The 17,843-nt window shown below is 39.8% G+C and overlaps 1 protein-coding gene across 8 annotated transcripts in view; it reads left to right on the plus strand.

The window, feature by feature from the left end:
- Positions 1–17,843, plus strand: part of Oprm1 (opioid receptor, mu 1) — a 279,617-nt gene that overhangs the window by 90,900 nt on the left and 170,874 nt on the right. For 2 of the 8 annotated variants that reach the window (NM_001302794.1, NM_001302793.1), the window contains exon 4: positions 314–1,080. The exons of the other annotated variants lie outside the window; for them this stretch is intronic. In NM_001302794.1, the coding sequence (NP_001289723.1) occupies positions 314–352 (39 nt within the window). In that variant the 3' untranslated portion in view covers positions 353–1,080. Of the gene's footprint in view, positions 1–313; positions 1,081–17,843 lie in introns of those variants that run through there. 8 annotated transcript variants of the gene reach the window in all.

Genomic DNA, 17,843 nt, shown 5'->3' on the forward strand with positions numbered 1-17,843 from the left:
CTCTGACTAATTTTTTTTTTTTGACGTGACATGCAGTTGAGATTTGACAGTCTCCCATTTTTAGATCTGGAGGAATGGACAAGTCAGATGGCACATGCAAAGGAGTGAACTTTGAACTTTTGTCAGCATGATTACATGAATTTTGTCATCATCTATGGAGATGGGAGGAGAAAAGAAGGTCTCTGGTTCTCTAGCAATGGTTCCAGGGACTGCAAGCAGATGAAGATACAGGACAATGTTCAGAAGACAACCATCAATGTGTTCTCTGATGAGCCCTCAGTACTCACTCTCTTCACTCTTTCTCTTCTTTCAGCTAGAAAATCTGGAAGCAGAAACTGCTCCATTGCCCTAACTGGGTCCCACGCCATCCAGACCCTCGCTAAACTTAGAGGCTGCCATCTACTTGGAATCAGGTTGCTGTCAGGGTTTGTGGGAGGCGCTGGTTTCCTGGAAAAGCATCTGATCCTGCATCATTCAAAGTCATTCCTCTCTGGCTATTCACGCTACACGTCAGAGACACTCAGACTGTGTCAAGCACTCAGAAGGAAGAGACTGCAGGCCACTACTGAATCCAGCTCATGTACAGAAACATCCAATGGACCACAATACTCTGTGGTATGTGAATTGTGATCAACATAGAAGGTGACCCTTCCCTATGTGGAATTTTTAATTTCAAGGAAATACTTATGATCTCATCAAGGGAAAAATAGATGTCACTTGTTAAATTCACTGTAGTGATGCATAAAGGAAAAGCTACCTCTGACCTCTAGCCCAGTCACCTTCTATGGAAAGTTCCATAGGGAATATGTGAGGGAAAATGTTGCTTCCAAATTAAATTTTCACCTTTATGTTATAGTCTAGTTAAGACATCAGGGGCATCTCTGTTTCTTGGTTTTGTATTGTTTGAAAGAAGACATCTTCCTCCCTAGCTGCGTGTTGAAAATGAAAGGGATTTAAAACACAGTGTCAACTGCAGAATAGTTGATTCTCACACTGAAGGGGGGGGGGGCTAATCTTACCAATTCTTTCCATGTCCTCCAAGTGTTCACAAGGTCAAACTCAGAGTCACCCAGTAAGCTCATCATGCCACCATTCTGAGCAGGAATCCAAGGATTTTGCTCTCTTCATTTTCCAGTGATTTCTCCACACTGCACGCTCTCTTGTATATTATTTTCCCTGACGCGTTCTGCATCAGCACCATCAAAGATCAGATTTTTTCCTTGGGTGCCAGGAAAGTTTAAGAACTTTTAAAATATGAAGCCAATAAACATAATTACAAGACAGATTCAACCATATAGGAAAAAACATGTGATGGGTTTTTTAATCCTATAGTGTGACTTGAACATGAAATATTAGCATTACCCCAAACCTTTCTCCCTGAAGACTTGCATTTATGCAATGCAGTAATCTTTACCTTGGTCTTTTTAAATCTTGGCTACATATCAGGATTTCCTCGATACAATGTCAATCTTCAGTGTAGCTTCTCTAAGAAAAGTCTTCTCTGACTAATTTTTTTTTTTTTTGACGTGACATGCAGTTGAGATTTGACAGTCTCCCATTTTTAGATCTGGAGGAATGGACAAGTCAGATGGCCCATGCAAAGGAGTGAACTTTGAACTTTTGTCAGCACTGATTACATGAATTTTGTCATCATCTATGGAGATGGGAGGAGAAAAGAAGGTCTCTGGTTCTCTAACAATGGTTCCAGGGACTGCAAGCAGCCAGCAAACACAACGATAAAATGTGTGTCCCTTCATCTCTCTAACAGACACCAATACACCCCAGATAGCGAAAGGCAGTATTTCTAGAAGACAGCTGTCATAGGTCAGGATAACTGAATTTACTGGCTCAGATCTGATTGGCTATAATTACATGGACACAGCCAGGTATCCATTAGAGGAGGAAAAAAAAGTTCTAAGATAAGTGTTTTAATGCTTCCTTTCAATGATGCCTCTAATAACCTCCATTTCTGAGGCATTGCATCCCAGAATAAATGGGCATTATGTACCATTTTCTGATAGAAGTAATTAAAACCAGAATCTTAAAAAGATTTAGAATTTTAAAATGGACAAAGCAAATGGGACTCACTAGGGAGCATGAAATATCCAAATGTAAGAATTGAGGAAGAATGTTCTTGCTTCCGGTATGGTATCTGACTCAAGTTCGATCAAGAACACGGAATTGTTTCTGCTCTTAGGGCCTTTTTTTTTTTTTTTTTTTTTTTTTTGCTGCTTCTGTGGAATGTCCCACTCCTCGTATGAATTAAATGATGTGTGGCTGAAAGCAATTTGGCCTTGATGTAGGAGTTGGACCAAATTTGTTTTGTTTTGTTTTCTACAAATGTTATATATGTACTAGTCTCTTCCATCTCTTCCATATAGTCTCTTAGACTCTACAAATAGAGTGCTTAGTTCTTGTTCTTGAATCGGTCCATTTAAAAAATACATTCTAAAGCCAGTAAGATATTGCAAGTATTTTTTTCATGGAAAGCCACTTTCAAATGCCTGTGTGCTAAAACTAACTCTCAACTCAGTGGATTGTAGAGAGGCGAAAGCCCTTAGCCCGGATGAGTAATTTTCCATTGTGACCTAACGTTAAAGAAAATGAAGATGTTGCTCTTCCTTTTGACTACACCTGTGCCTTCACAGAGGTCGCTTCTTCCTCATTACTATCTGTAATTTGGCTGCCCAAGAATTAAGGGTTATAGATGTGAAGGGGGGATTTGAAGTTCAGCCATAATTACGAAAGCTCTGTGTTGCTGGGTTCGAGGCTCGGTGGCCTGTCCTCCATACTCAGCTTCCTGTGTGCAGCCTCCATTATGTTGCTGCCATGTCCTCTCCTGACCAATCTCTAGAAAGGAGAGAGGCGGGGAGATGGGACTCAGCCAGGAAAGAGCAATTCTACAACGAAGAGAAGGACGGCCCAGAAGAAATTGAGTCATGCTTTTGTTTTAAACACTTTGCTTCAATGTTCTGGATCTGCCTTCATTTCATGACACTGAAGACAAGTTTAGAAGAGACACTAAAGAGCTTTAATCTGAAGGTCAAATAGATGAGTATCTGAACATATGTTTTTGTTTTGTGTGCTGGTAAGTTTTTGCGTCGCTGCTTTGTGCTCCCCGCAGATCGCTCATGCCCAGGAGCTCTCTTTGGATCCTCGAATGAAAGACACACATTAGCTTATTTTTAAATGCCTTGGATAACTCAAAGGCTGGACACTCCTAAAACTTCCCTGCTAAACCAGGCCCAACTGGAGCCATTTTCCCGAACTCTCACATGGCTAGTTGGCTCAATCTCCTGCCACTCCTGTGTCCCATGCTTCCCTGAGTCACGGGGATTCACTCCTGTTCCTCTCTGCATCCTAGCCTGAGCAACTCTAAGGGTCCCACCCCGTACCACTGGCCATCGGCATTTTCCTTATTGATCGATCAAAAACCAGTTGGGGACCCTGTCCCCAAGTAGCCCTTTAGCCTTTGGACATGTAGATTCTCAATTGGATTAAAACATTAGAACCAATCTCCAACAGTTTTGGGTTTTTTGTTTGTTTATTTTTGTATTGATTTGACTTATGGCTCTGACCAATCTATATAAGATTTCTTAGCTCCCGTCTTCTTGAAAGGGTAGATAATAATAGCAACCCTCTTGGATCATGATCAGGATCAAATGATACAAAGACTTTTTTATTAATTCCTTTAGACTGTCATTACTGAATGTTTTCTATTATATATCAATTATCAATGTTGAAAAATAAAACAATGACTATAGGTAGCTTGGGGACTTCAGTGTATATATATATATATATCTACCACTAGGATAACACTCTTTCCCCTCCTTTGAGATGACTCAGAGAACAAGTGTACAGAATATCCCTAAGGTCTCTGTCTACTAAGACTTAAGGCAGGAACACATGAAAGACCCAAGTTTGTGACATCTATGCTGGAGATTATTCATGGTCACTAGAAATAGTTTCACCCTACACTTTTTGCTCCCCATTGCCATAAAAAGTTCCAGGAATTATGGGATGGGCCCTGGCCAAGGAATAAGTGAGCCCAGGTATCAACATCTTCTTGCACATTATATGGAAGGCCATGGCATTTCTTAGTGTACGCAGATGAGTAGCCCTGTTTAATATAGCCAGGATGGGTGTGTTTTAGGGTTACACATTACAAGTATGCAGATCCTGAAGCTTATAAATGGGACTATAAAGTGGGCAGGGCTCTTGGGTCATGGGTTGGACACAGATGGAAAAGGCAATACTCTTCCTGCCATCCTCTGTGTGATATTTTCTCTGTGTGAAATTTAAATTCAGCCATAAGTGCAGATTTTAATGAAGGTCACGGTATAAAGTTATTGGAAGTACAAAGTTATTTGAAAAAGTCTGTTATTAAGCCTATACTATATGTGCAATGAGCAGAACCCTGAAAACTGGCTCTTTCTCAGAATATGTGCCCAGGGTATAGAAGCAACATACACTTAACTAATTTCATGGATGACTGTACTTACCTCCAATGTTTCCCATCTTATATATTATTTATTGGATATTATCTGACAGGTTACAGCTTCAGATAATCCCCACCCTCTTTCTTTTCCTTTCTTACCTCTCCTTCTACCCAAGACAGGCTCCTATTTCATAGCCCAGGCTATCCTCCAACTCACTATGCAACTCCAACTGGTCTTGAACTTAGGATCTCCCTGTTTCAACCCAAGTGTGTATTTACAGTTGTGTGTGCCATCACACATACCAGGAAGAAAAAAAAAACTTTGTTAGTATAATTCAAACACAATGCCATGCCTTCATTCATCAAAACCACTCAATGTTAACCAGAAAAGTCCTGTAGGTTTCAACACAAACACAGACATATTTACAACTTCCAAAGGATGCTTTATCATTTCTGGTATTACAAGAGTAGTAACGGGAATTCCCTCTCACGACGTTGTCTGTTTCTTTCAATGACTTGCCACCATCCAGAGTTGTGTTCTGAATCAAATAGAATTTGGTCCTCACAACATAATTATGCTTGTGAAATCTACGATCTGCTTAAAATCCTTCCAACAACAGCAGGTTCTCAAGAATATACACAACTTCTAAGTAGAAAATGTATATCTCGTTTGTGATCTCAGAGAGTGAGCACAGATGCCCTTTTAGAGAGAGGGGGTACACTTTTTCTCAACACTGTCACATGTAACCATAATAGGAATATTTAGCAGCCAAAAATAACTTTCAGGAAAGAGTGTTTAAATGCTGTCTGAGAGTTCCTTCTTCCCACCTTGCAATTTGATTTTTTAAAAAGAACTGAGTCTCCAAAGCAGGCTCTGACATTCCATTTCCTTGCAGGCCGCTTGAAAGTCACTTATTTGGAAAAGCAGCAGTAAACTGGATAATCTAAGCAGGTTAGAACCATTTTAATTAACACACACCAGAGAGAGGTTACAATTGCTTGCCTTTGGGAATGTGATTTCTCCAAGAGGTCAAAGTAGAGGACTCTGGAATTTTTTTCATTCTGAGGACAGCAGAAGCACCCTAATACCTCACAATGCTTGAATCCAATGTCTGATGCTTTCTGGCTACCCCTGGGAGATGGGCATGGGGTTTGCTGAGATACTTTGTAAATCTTGGAAAGTGGCAACATCGCTGTTTGGTGAGACAGCCAAACAACCAAGTCTCAAACTCAGTATCTAGTCCTTCCAGGCTACAAGAAAGCTCTGTACAGGATCCAAAGATCTCCAGGCAACGGTGAGCCAGTGGATCCTTCTAGATCTTGAGACACACTAGAACTCTATGCTCCTCAAACAAGACTATGCCGTTTGCATTGGTTTTCTTTCTATAGCACAGTGCTGGGGTGTAGTAGTTAATTCTGTTCTTTCTGTTAGACTAATACATGTGGCTTTGCCTTTGCTATGGATCAGACTTCCTTCATGCTTTAAAATGAGTGGATCTTATCTTAGGACTCAACCTGACACTTGAATGTGTACAAAATGGCTAAATGTTTGTGAATCCTTGAACCTCATTTGCCTACTTTCTTAGAAGCGTGGTTTATTGCTCTTCATTTACTTGTTTTCTGATTGGAAGCATATATTGCTTTTTGTATTACTCATCTCTTGTTGTTTTTCCGGGTCTTTCATTTCTGCCTGAAATGTGTGTCTTTATGCAGATACATTCTCTTTAGAACAATAGGCACCAGATCCTGCTCTGCCTTCCGTCCTAGTCCTAGATGGGTTAATGTGCATGTTAGCACTTCCTATTGAGACAGGCCTGAGCTCTTGGCTGGCTACTCCCCTTCTCTATGTCACCTAATGGCTGGCTGTTCTCCATCCATTTGATTATTGAACCATTTAGCTTTTAATGTCCAATATCCATCCTACTTACCAAGAAACCAAATTAGCTGCTTCTTGTTCTCCTGAATCTCTGCAAGTGGCAAACCTGATTGCCCATGTCTGTTCCTTCCGCTGCAGGGTTCCATACAGAAAAGACGGGAACATAACAAGGCCTCTTGTTACTCTGTTTAGCTATGACACAATTTGTTCCCTTCTACCCCCAGGCTCGCCACTCTTGCTCAGTGGGGAACTGCTACTGATCAGGGCTGTATTAACTCACAACTCATTTGCTTTATGGAAATTCTGGGCCTTTATTTCTCAAGGGAATAGAGAAACTCAATAGGCTTCCTACCCAGCTGGTTCTTTCCATACAAGCTACTGAATTTATATAAATTAGGTCCAAGTAACTGGTTATTTTGGGGGATTTATAATCTCAGCACTGCAGATAGTAAACAGAAAAGGGTTCTCAGAATCTTCTCTGTGTCTATGACTCATTCATTCAACTTAGGCATGACTTGGAGCAAAAAAAAAGAAAATTCTAGGTTAACCAGAACTATCAGTGACTTTAGATTTTGTTTGTTGGGTTTTGTTCATGGTTTGTGTATTTGGGAAAGGTTTTATTTGTTTTGTTGTTGTTGTTGTTTTGGTTTGGTTTGTTCTGTTCTGTTTTTTGAGATAGGGTCTCATTCTGTATCCCAGGTTGTTTTAACATTCACTGTATATCCTAGACTGACCTTAAACTCTTGGCGATCCTTCTGCCTCGGACTCCTAAATGCCAGGATTGCAAGCATGAGCCATCCTCCTAAGTTGTTTCTGATTGTTTTATTATTGTTGTTGTTTTTGATAAACTCTTTCAATTTATTAAAGGAACCAAATGGAAATGACATTAATCCAGATGACGTATGCCTAGTCACATTTATAATGAATGCCTTCCTTCTAATCAAATGTTTTAAATAATCTATAAACCAAATTTATACAAAATAAATTCTAGTGGTGGACAGTCCATGCACTATAATGTTCAATACAACTGGTTTCAGTAAAATCTAGGCAGCGAGACCCATTGTTCCAGCATGGCACGGCGCATTGGTCCAGCATGGCACGGCGCATTGGTGTGCATATAAAAATTTGAGCATCTTTTAAAGCACTGATTCTCTCATGACAAGACTGAAGCTTCCAGTGAACAATTGAGAGATCAATTAGGTTACAATTTTCTTATTGATTCTGAAGACAGAGGAAACATCCTGCTGGCTATTTTCTAACTGGTCTGGTTTCTTGGAGACAGCTGGAAGCCAGCAACCACAGACACCATGGAGAAAAGAGCCTGTCTTCAGAACTGAGGGGGGAGGAGGAATCCAGAAAGTAGGAATTGTCAGGGAATGGCTGGGCTATTTCTGACATAAATTTTAAAAGAGAAGTGATCTTTCTGGCTCAAATTTGCATGAGATTCTGGCATCTCTATAGGAAAAATTGGAAAGTAATATTAGACTGGCTTTATGAACAAAAGCCAGTTTGACTCTGACACATTAAAAAGCATAGGAGCTTAGACCTAGGTCTGTCTTTTATAATCTTGCAAACATAACAACTTCATGTCAACATCATAGAATGTTGGAGATTCTCACAGAGAAATACAATTTGAATTTTAGTGTACAATTTGAGAAGATCAATCACAAAAAAATTAAAATGTCAATGAGTCTCTTAGCGGCATGTTTTATTTCTCAAAAATGTCCATATTCAGTTGGAACAATCATTCTATATACAGTATCAAAACTTCATGACTGATAACATAAACATTTTATGTCTTGCCCCCAGGACCTGAGAGCTTTGTAGCCTCTCAGAAATACAACCCCTGTGTGTGTAAGGAGGGGGTCATTATTTTATTTTTTTTGGTTATTTTTTTAATGACTGGTTTAGTAGAGTCATCTGTTATCAAGCAGGGTCTTCATATTTTCAGGATACTTTAAATCGCCAAGACTCTCCAACATTTGCACACACACACACACACACAGGCACACACACACAGATATCATCACTTCCTCCTCCTCTTCCTCCTCATCCATCATCATCATCATCACAACCACCACCACATGAACCTTTGGGAATTACTTGGCAATGGTGGTCAGAATACAAAGCACCCAATATAGTATATCAGGGATTCATGGCTATAGTTGAAGCTGCAGAACCAAGAGGTTACCTGCAAATGCAGCTTTGTTTGGTTTTGTTTTTATGTTTACTCTGGAAAGACACTTATAATAGAATATGCTTGCAACTGACCTTTCTTATTTCAGTCACTCTATTACCTCTGTGTGAGCTATTAGTTCCATTCAACATATGAACCACTCTAGAGTCTGAACTCACAAAATCCAATGTTCCTGTTTAGAATTTAATATTCCTGCCATAAAAATGTCAGCCTTGAACATAGTTTTGTGAATATTGTGATATCAATTTTCATTAGTTTAATGAAATAGTTTCATTAGCTTAACTCGGAACTGAGTTAGAAATATTAATATACATATATCCCTATTATGTGGCAATTTATAGACATAATAATGATATCAATGCTATTATATGGAATTCTATATGCCTTTATATAGGAACATGTCTACCAATACAAAAGGACTATATAAACAGGTATGTGGTGTTTTTTTTTTTAATTTAGTTAGAATCAAGGATGAAATGACAATTTCCACTTGGCAATACATTCCCTGGGCTTTCCCCCTAATTATAGACTTTAAAATATGAAGTGGTCTTGTTTTTATCTCATTATGTTACATGGAATATAAGTAAATAAGTTTGCAAATAGAGCTTTCTAAAAATACATTTAACAACATCTATCAAATGTAATAAATAAACAAGTTTTTTTTTTCTTTAAGGAAAAGTGTGAGTTTAAACATCAGGTGTGTTACATGTCACTAAATTATTTATAACACTGATAATGCATTCTTGATATCCAAGGACAATTATGGCTAGAAATAAGATGCACGTCATACATCTGAAATTCTGGTAACCAATGACAGTGTTTCAAAATAGTCTATACTGTTTCAGCAGAGAAAAAATCTAAATATAATCATAAATCTGATTAGAATCTCATGTAGTTAAGTACACATATTTTAAGTAGATCATTGCCTGGGAGCTGCATATCTCTCCAGCTAAGCAAGTGGAGGCAGAAAGGTCCTTCCTTGGACCATAGTGTTGAGTCTACTCTAAAAAGAGCATTGAGCCTTCCACCTGTTCAACGCTTCCTTTCATTCAAGGATATGAGAAAGACTGGAACTGACCCCTCTCCTGAAAATCAGGGGTTGATGCAAATCTAGGACCAGCATTTGAGGTCAGCTTCTGCGACAGGAGAACATCTTAATGTACAGGATGTGCCAGAAGGTCCCACACAGAAAGAGCAGCCTGACGTAGGTCACGCTTTGCAGATTTTGTATCTGTGTAAATGAAACCGCAATAGTTTCTTCCAAAACTGTGTGAGATCCATAGGCGGAGCATGAGCACTGCACGCTGCCTAGCTGGATTATTTTTTAACAACCTCTGCACCACACACACACACACACACACACACTCTCCTCTCTCTCTCTCTCTCTCTCTCTCTCTCTCTCTCTCTCTCTCTCTCTCTCTCCTTCTCTCTCTTTCCCTTTCAAAAGTATTTCCCTGGGAACCTGGGTATTCCTCTGCCCTCGTGCAGGAGACGTGAGTACGTGGTTTGTTGTGATGGTTCACAAAGGAATGCTCAAGGGCACACAGCATTTTCTCCTGAGAGACCCTCTTTAGTGTGTTGGTTATTTGTTTACATGAATTCGTTGGCCCTACAATAATGTAATTATTACAGAAATAAACACCCTTGCTTGCAGAGAAGACTAAGCTATCATTTTATACTTTATGCACATTTCCAGGTAGGATAAAATGGTCAAATGTAAGCTTTTCCAAAAATTATCTGATGTATAGCAATAGCTCCATCCTACACAGATCAGAGTGTTGAGCATTAGGAGCATTGCTGAGTTCTTTTTTGCAGCATTTCTACTTGACTGCTTATAATATTGTACTTAAATATATATATATATATACACATATATATGTAAACTTTTGCACTGTGTGACTGTTGATGTGCCAGAATCCACAAACATTTTGGGCTGTATTGTGATTTCTTGCATGCAGTGTGTGATTATAAAAATTATAATATATTTATCATAACTAATAAAGAAAACCTACTTGTAAAGCAAATATAACTCATGTCTTCTTTATTCTCGCATGATAACTGCTCTGTTTGAATAGTCTCATGAGGGCCTAAGTTCAAGCTCTAGCACCCATGTTATAAATAAATAAATAATTAGATAAATAAATAAATAAATAAATAAATAAATAAATAAATGCCAGCTATGGTGGCATGCACTTGCCATCCCAGAGTTAGGGGGCTGAAAACAGGCAGATCTCTACAGATCACTAGCCAGCCATCCTACCATAATCCATGAGCTCCAGGGCCTCCTATCACAAAACTCTGTTTCAAGGACTAAGACAGCATCTGAGGAATTATAACTAAATTGGTTTCTGGTCTCCACATGCATGCATATTTGCACACACACATATAAACACACACACATACATTCACACACATACACTTACACACATAACATTCACACATATTCACACAAACTCACACATATACACACACTAACACATACACACACTCACAAACATATATACTCACACATACACACACTCACACATACATACGCACATATACACACTCACCCATACACACAAACGTATACATACACACACACATAAACACACACACTCATACACATAGACATTCACACACACACTCACAAACTCAAACATAAATATTAAATATCTCCAGATAAATGTTGTAATGTAGGCTTAAGTTAAAGGATTATAGTAACAGTATGTTAATTAATAATAAATTAATAACAATTTTTACAAACAACACTAACTTTAGTACTCAGTAAGTAATTCAAAGGGAATTTTAAAAGTAGGCTTTTTGTCTTCACACTTCCTAATTATAGAACTAAGGTAGCCTCAAACCTTGACAGGTATAGTTTCATTAGCTGGCATTTTCTATCAAGCCAAACAGCAAATCAGCAACAAAATCTCTCTGCTGTAAAATACACAGTTGAAAATACAAATCTCTAAAGTCACTTCTAACATACTTTTCAAAAATAAACACACTATTGATGCACATTAAGCAATGAAAGCCTTTGTAAGAAACATGGATTTCCATGGGTGAAACAGAGAACAAGCGCAGTTAGTGTGCTATAGCCAGTCCAGTAGTGACTTGTGTGACAGGACTAGAAACCTGGACGTAGTCCTGAGGCAAAAAGTTCAGGGAAACTTAGTGTCCTGGAACCATGGCATCCTGTAAAACGAATGCTCCAAAAATGTCTTTGCTTTAATGTCCTTGCTTTACCAGTGAACGGATCTGTATGCTTTTCCTCAATACTGTTTTATTATAAGAGCCTCCAAGGATTGATTTTGACATTTGGCTAAGTTAGATTAGCCTCCACCAGTGTTCCAATGTCCTAGGCAGTGCTTGAGCTGACCCTGGGCTTGGATAGCAGAGTCACTCCCATACACCGGAATTTACAATGGCCTAGCGGGGAGGTGGACTATACAATAGACTAGAATTGGAACTATGGCAAGGGCATGAAGCCCTGCCCCTGGCTTCTAAGATTAAGCTGACCTTAGGCGGGACTGCTTTTTTTTTATTAGATATTTTTTTCATTTACATTTCAAATGCTATCCTAAAAGTCCCCTATACCCTCCTCCCCACCCCCACCCCCACCCTGCTCCCCTACCCACCCACTCCCACTTCTGGGCCCTGGCGTTCCCCTGTACTGGGGCATATAAAGTTTGGTGGGACTGCTTTTGAATCCCAGCTGTTAACATTGATTTTATCCCAGTTGGTTCTTGTTAGCTTTTAGTATGCATTCTTCTGTTTTGTTGTAAAAGTAATTTTGTATCTGATAACTTCAATGTACCTTGGATGGCCTTAATGTATCACTTAACTTCTCTGTTTTCTGTAATATATAAGTCTGATGCTCACTTTGACAAATGGCATTCAGATACAGCACACTCCCTTGTGTCCATATTTGTTTATCATTCCTCGACAACTCCCTGCCCACCTGTACTGGAACCCTGATTTCTACCACAGAATGAGGGGGGCCGACTGAGGCTGGTCTGCTGTGGCATTCGTGGCTAGGTATTCACTCAAGTGTGAAGTCATCTTACTCATGCTAATGTGTTTAGTGAGAAAACAATAAACGACTTCAAAACCTGAGTAACCTCAAGTCTTGTGTATACAGAGACTGTTAGGTCTCCTGTTTGAGCTCTACCGACCACTACAAGATGCAACTTCTGACGCATGCCTTCATTACTCTTCTTCAACTTCCCAAACCTTGCATGGTGTTCCATTCCCTAACAATTAAAGGCGAATTCTGTCCCAAGACCTCCAAGGGCCTTCACTCTTTCACCACAGTTGACATCTAGGCTGTTCCCAGTCTCAGCAAGCCCCACATGTACACATCTGGTTCTTCATGTGAGATGACCATTTTTCAGACTATTGCTAAGTCCTATGTGTGAGACAGGCTGCAGGAGACTGAAAATAATTCACTGAGACATGGTATGGAATAAAAACCTACTAACAAGGATGATCTATGAGGTACGTGCATGGCCAACATGGCTGCTATTCAGAAGGTTCATGGAGAAGACTGTGGCCCAATGGTATATACCTCAGAAAGTTCACCAAAGGTGCCTGGCTGGGCAAAAATGTTCATCCTCCCTACAATGCTCATCCTGGACTGCCTTCTATACGTGAAGGACTATCGTAAGCTAGACTACCTAAATAGTGCACCAACAGCTTGCTTGGTCTTGGTATCATCAGCTTTCAATGAGAAGATGACCACACAGAGATGCAGGAAAGCACATTGCTTGTGCAGACAATGCTGATGCCCTCGTTCCTAGTGGGATAAGGGGTGGGTTGACTTCATCTATTCCAGTCGTGGCCTGTTCTCATCATCTTGTACTTGACAAAAACCTTGGGGATGGAAAAGGGACATAGCATTGGAGGCTCTACTTTTCTCAGAGATTATATGTGTATATCTCAGCACAGAACAATTTGGTATGTAAATCACAGTGGTTCTTATAGGTGATTATACTAATTTCCCTTTCCTTCTGCAGTCTGAGAGAGTTCCATGCTCTCTATTCAAATCAACATTTGATATAGCCAGCTTTTTAGCAGTTTTAGTTATTGGTGATGTAGTGATGTCTTATATAACTTTCATTTTGAAAAAGAATTATAAGTATCATATTTCCTTAAAAGCATTTGGATGTTTCCTTGCTTAATATACCTATATAAATGTTTTATCTCTTCTTTATTAGGTTGAATATTATGCTCTGTTATCTTATAGTTCTTTATATTTTCTGAATGCAAGTCCTTCACAGGAGTTATATACAAACACATGTGTGCATATATACCTGTGTGCATGTGCAGATGTAGCATATGAATAGATCACTTAATTCTTCTCAGATATCTACTGATAATGTAGTTATATGGGTTCCCAGACACTAGGAATGAGCTTATCTTTCTGAAACCATGAAACAGAGTTGTTTCATCCAAAGGACTAAGAAAAAGACAGCCTCATGGGATAAAGTCAACACTGTCAACATGGTCTCCCTTTCTAATGTACCAACATATTATCTGAGTCATTGGTGTATGAGAGTTGTCCAGACCAAAAAAAAAAAGCTCAGGCTCCTTGAGATCTGAGGATCTACAGTGTGTGCACAATGAAAGCAGAAGATACAATGTCCCTGAAAAACTGACCCTCAGCTACCCGAATCCTCCTACTCCCTCAAACACTCAGATTGAGAAAGCTCAGTGCCCTAAACATGGAAAATGATACAGATGTAACAGATTCAAATCCACTCCAGGAGCTGCAAATTACATTCAGGAAAGCAACATGTTATAAGATATTAGCTGTGACTCAGAAGCTCCCTCCTCAAACTTCTGACCCAGATAGCAGGAGTAATTGGGTCTGCCTGCAGAAGCATCCTTCCAGAAACTGGCCAGCTAAGGAGATATTTAAAAATTCATATGCATTTTCAGGATAGAGTCAAGCAGAAACACGATTCACAAACTGAAAATGAGAATAGTAGCTAACCCAGTTATCAAAAATAGGTGATAGGAATGGCTTATTGAAATGAGAGTTCATGTTGGGAAGAGAGCTTAAGTCTTTATTTATCCAACATTTGTAATGGGGTCATGGGAACCCCAGGGACAGACTGATGGCTAACCAAATCTTGGACCATTTCCCATGTTTTGACAAAACTTGGTTGTTTTTTACTGTCTCCTTTTTCGTTGCACATGATTAAATGGAGATACCTTTGCAAAGACAAGCTAAGACTAGCATGGTATATGTGAAAGCCACAGTTGTCCTCTGTGGATGCATGTCCCAAAGTACTAATACACTTCATGGTCTACGTGCAGATAAACATTTGCTGTTATTACTTCAATCTTCTCCCTAGTGACAGAATCCATGCCAAAACTGAACAATTTCAATGCTGATTTCTCTTAGCTTCTTGAGCCTGGGGTCCTGAAGCATTGACCTTCCTCAACCTTTGCAGAAAGCTAGAGCCTCCAAGAAATGCAGGCAGTAGATGGGGACACTGTGTAAGCTTTCCCTACTGGAGCCCAGCATTTATAGTTGCTTCTTGTTGAAAGGAACTGCATGTTTTCTAAGAGAAAACACCAAGCAAGTGTTTAGTGACTCTGGAATCTCATTACTCAGGAAGATGAAGCAAGGGATCACCATGAGTTTAAGGTCGTATATAGAGCCATATATGCAGTTCCAGGTCAGCCTGACCTTTAGACTGAGAGCCTGACTCAGAACAGCAACAATGAAAATGCCCTCCTGAAGCACCATTATAGACACCAGATGCTCACTTAGAGCAGACTAGGCTCATTATTTTGACTTGCCTAATGGAGGACAGGGAAAACATTCTCTTTTGAGTGTATGAGACCTAGGAAGACAGATTTCAGCCTCCACACAAAGCCTGAGTCACTCACTCTCCTCAGAGAAAGGGGACTGGCTGGTTGGTGCCATGGGAACATCTCAATGAATCTGGTGGGTTCCAGTTGACAGAGGCACAAGAAGACATAGCAAAGAGAAAACATGTGGCCACCTACCTGTGTCACACCTGTCACAGCCCTACCTGAGCTATCAAATTTTATCTTCTATTCTTCCCATTACTAACTCAATCATACCTTCATTGTAGAGTTAAATTTTAAATAGTTAATATAGAGAATCCCTCTGCCCAATGGAGAAGGAGAGAAGAGAAACCTCACTGGGAATTTGACACTGGGATATCCTAACGTTTTTTTTAATTAATCAGAATTGTCCTTGATATCCCCAAAGTATAAAAAAATATCACAAAGTATTAATACTTTTTAAATTAAACTATGTAATACTTACTTATATACTAGGTTCTTTTGATGATAATTCTACTGACAAGCTAGAAATGTTTATAATTTGTAACCAATGAATTAAACATCAATTAGTTAATAAATATTCTATACTGATACGGACAATGGCAGTTACTGAAAACTCAAAATCAAAGTCTGATCATTTTCCAATTTTGCTCCAATTTATTTTAAATATTGCCATGGAAATGGTCTTTAACATAAGACATGATGATGGGGCCGGGTGGTGGTGGCGCACGCCTTTAATCCAGCACTTGGGAGGCAGAGACTGGTGGATTTCTGAGTTCGAGGCCAGCCTGGTCTACAAAGTGAGTTCCAGGACAGCCAGGGCTACACAGAGAAACCCTGTCTCGAAGAAAACAAAAAAACAACAACAAAAAAGAGAAGATGATGGTATATATTCATATATATACATATATACACATATATGTATATATATTGGATATATATAATATATAATGTGTGTTACCTATTATGTGTGCAATAATACAATGCTTTATGTTTATAAGACTGCAAAGAAAAATAATGGCCAAAGTTAATATGGAAAATGGGCAAATAAAACAAGTGAATAAAAGTGAAGATGAATGAAGAGAATTAAGAAGGACAAAGAGGAATAGGGTCTTGCCTGAGTCAGAGAAAGGAGATGTAGAAGACAAAGAACTGTGAGACCTGACTCTCTAATTGGGGGGGCGGGGGGGGGGCATGTTCTTATAGTTAGGAATGATGTTCTCTCACACGCACTATTGTCATACCAGCAAGAACACACACGTGAGAAACCGGATCCTTCTGCAGCAACTTTATTACACCAGTTTCAACATGAAGAGTAAGACCCCAAGCACCAAAAAGGCACTGCTTATATACACCTTAGTGTGGCATGTCCACACCTGATTGGCTGCTCTCCCAAAGCCTCATCACCACACCCCGGGATGGGCCGTGACTTAGCACGAAAACACTCTCGCACATGCGCACATTGCTTGTTTACCAATTAAGCCACACAGGCACAGTGGAGGCTCATGATGGCGATTGCTCACGGCTTTCCACATCTCCCCCTTTTTATTTTATTAAAAACGCAAGCCACTCTTTAATGGATGAAGATAGAGGTCGAATCCCTAGTGTGCAGAAATAGGGGCCTTGTACAGGATTGGCTCTTAGACTCACAGACTTTTACCCAAAGCAACCCTGACCTGCTCCCATGCCGTTTTTCCTAGGGGAGGGACACTTGGACACTCAACCCTCATGCAAATCGACTTGTCTTCTAGGAGTGCCCAAACCTCTGAGCGATTCCTATGCGGTGCTTAGCCCAACAATCCATAAGAGTCAATGACCTACTCACTCGTCCCTGTGCAATGAGTCTAGCCTCTAGGGGTGCAAGAGCTGAGTATGGCCTAGGACAAGCTTTAATTGTTGAGTCTCTCTCATTTTCCACAGAACCGAGGAGCGCAAGAGCAGAAAACTCAGATGCCAATTAAGTCTTAAGCATGGATAGCCAAATTTCAGGGGAGGCCCCTTGTTCAATGGCTACAAGTGCTTGAGCAATAACGACCTTGTCACAGTTTTGTTGAGATCTGAGTTTGCAAACCAACCATAGCATAAACACTATCCCAAAACATAAGGCTGCGCCAAACAATATAGCCCCCACCCACTCCTTAAAATAATAAAATACAGAGACAAGCCAAGAGGTAAAATCTCCAAGGGTCACTGGTTCCACTCTGGTCCCATTGAGGTTCAGGATCTGTATCTGCAGCCGCGTCTGCAACCTTTCCAGCTCCTGTGACCAGTTCCCCTTCAGGTGATTGGATAGGTCTGTACTCTTAATAAAAGAATCATTAATATACCTAATGGGAGTAATGCTGCCCAATTAAAGATAATCTACTCTTATACACCTGTGGCTCTTGAGGAGTTTGTCGTGCATAAGGCACATCCAAAAAATATTCCTTTGCCAAAAACAAAGGCAAGGTAAAAGAATTGGAATGTACCGGTAAAGGTACTGGCCATGATCTTACTATGGCCCACAGAGGTATACTTATCCTGGTCTC

The sequence above is a fragment of the Mus musculus genome, chromosome 10, assembly GCF_000001635.26.
Source record: "Mus musculus strain C57BL/6J chromosome 10, GRCm38.p6 C57BL/6J".
Taxonomy (NCBI): Eukaryota; Metazoa; Chordata; class Mammalia; order Rodentia; family Muridae; genus Mus; species Mus musculus.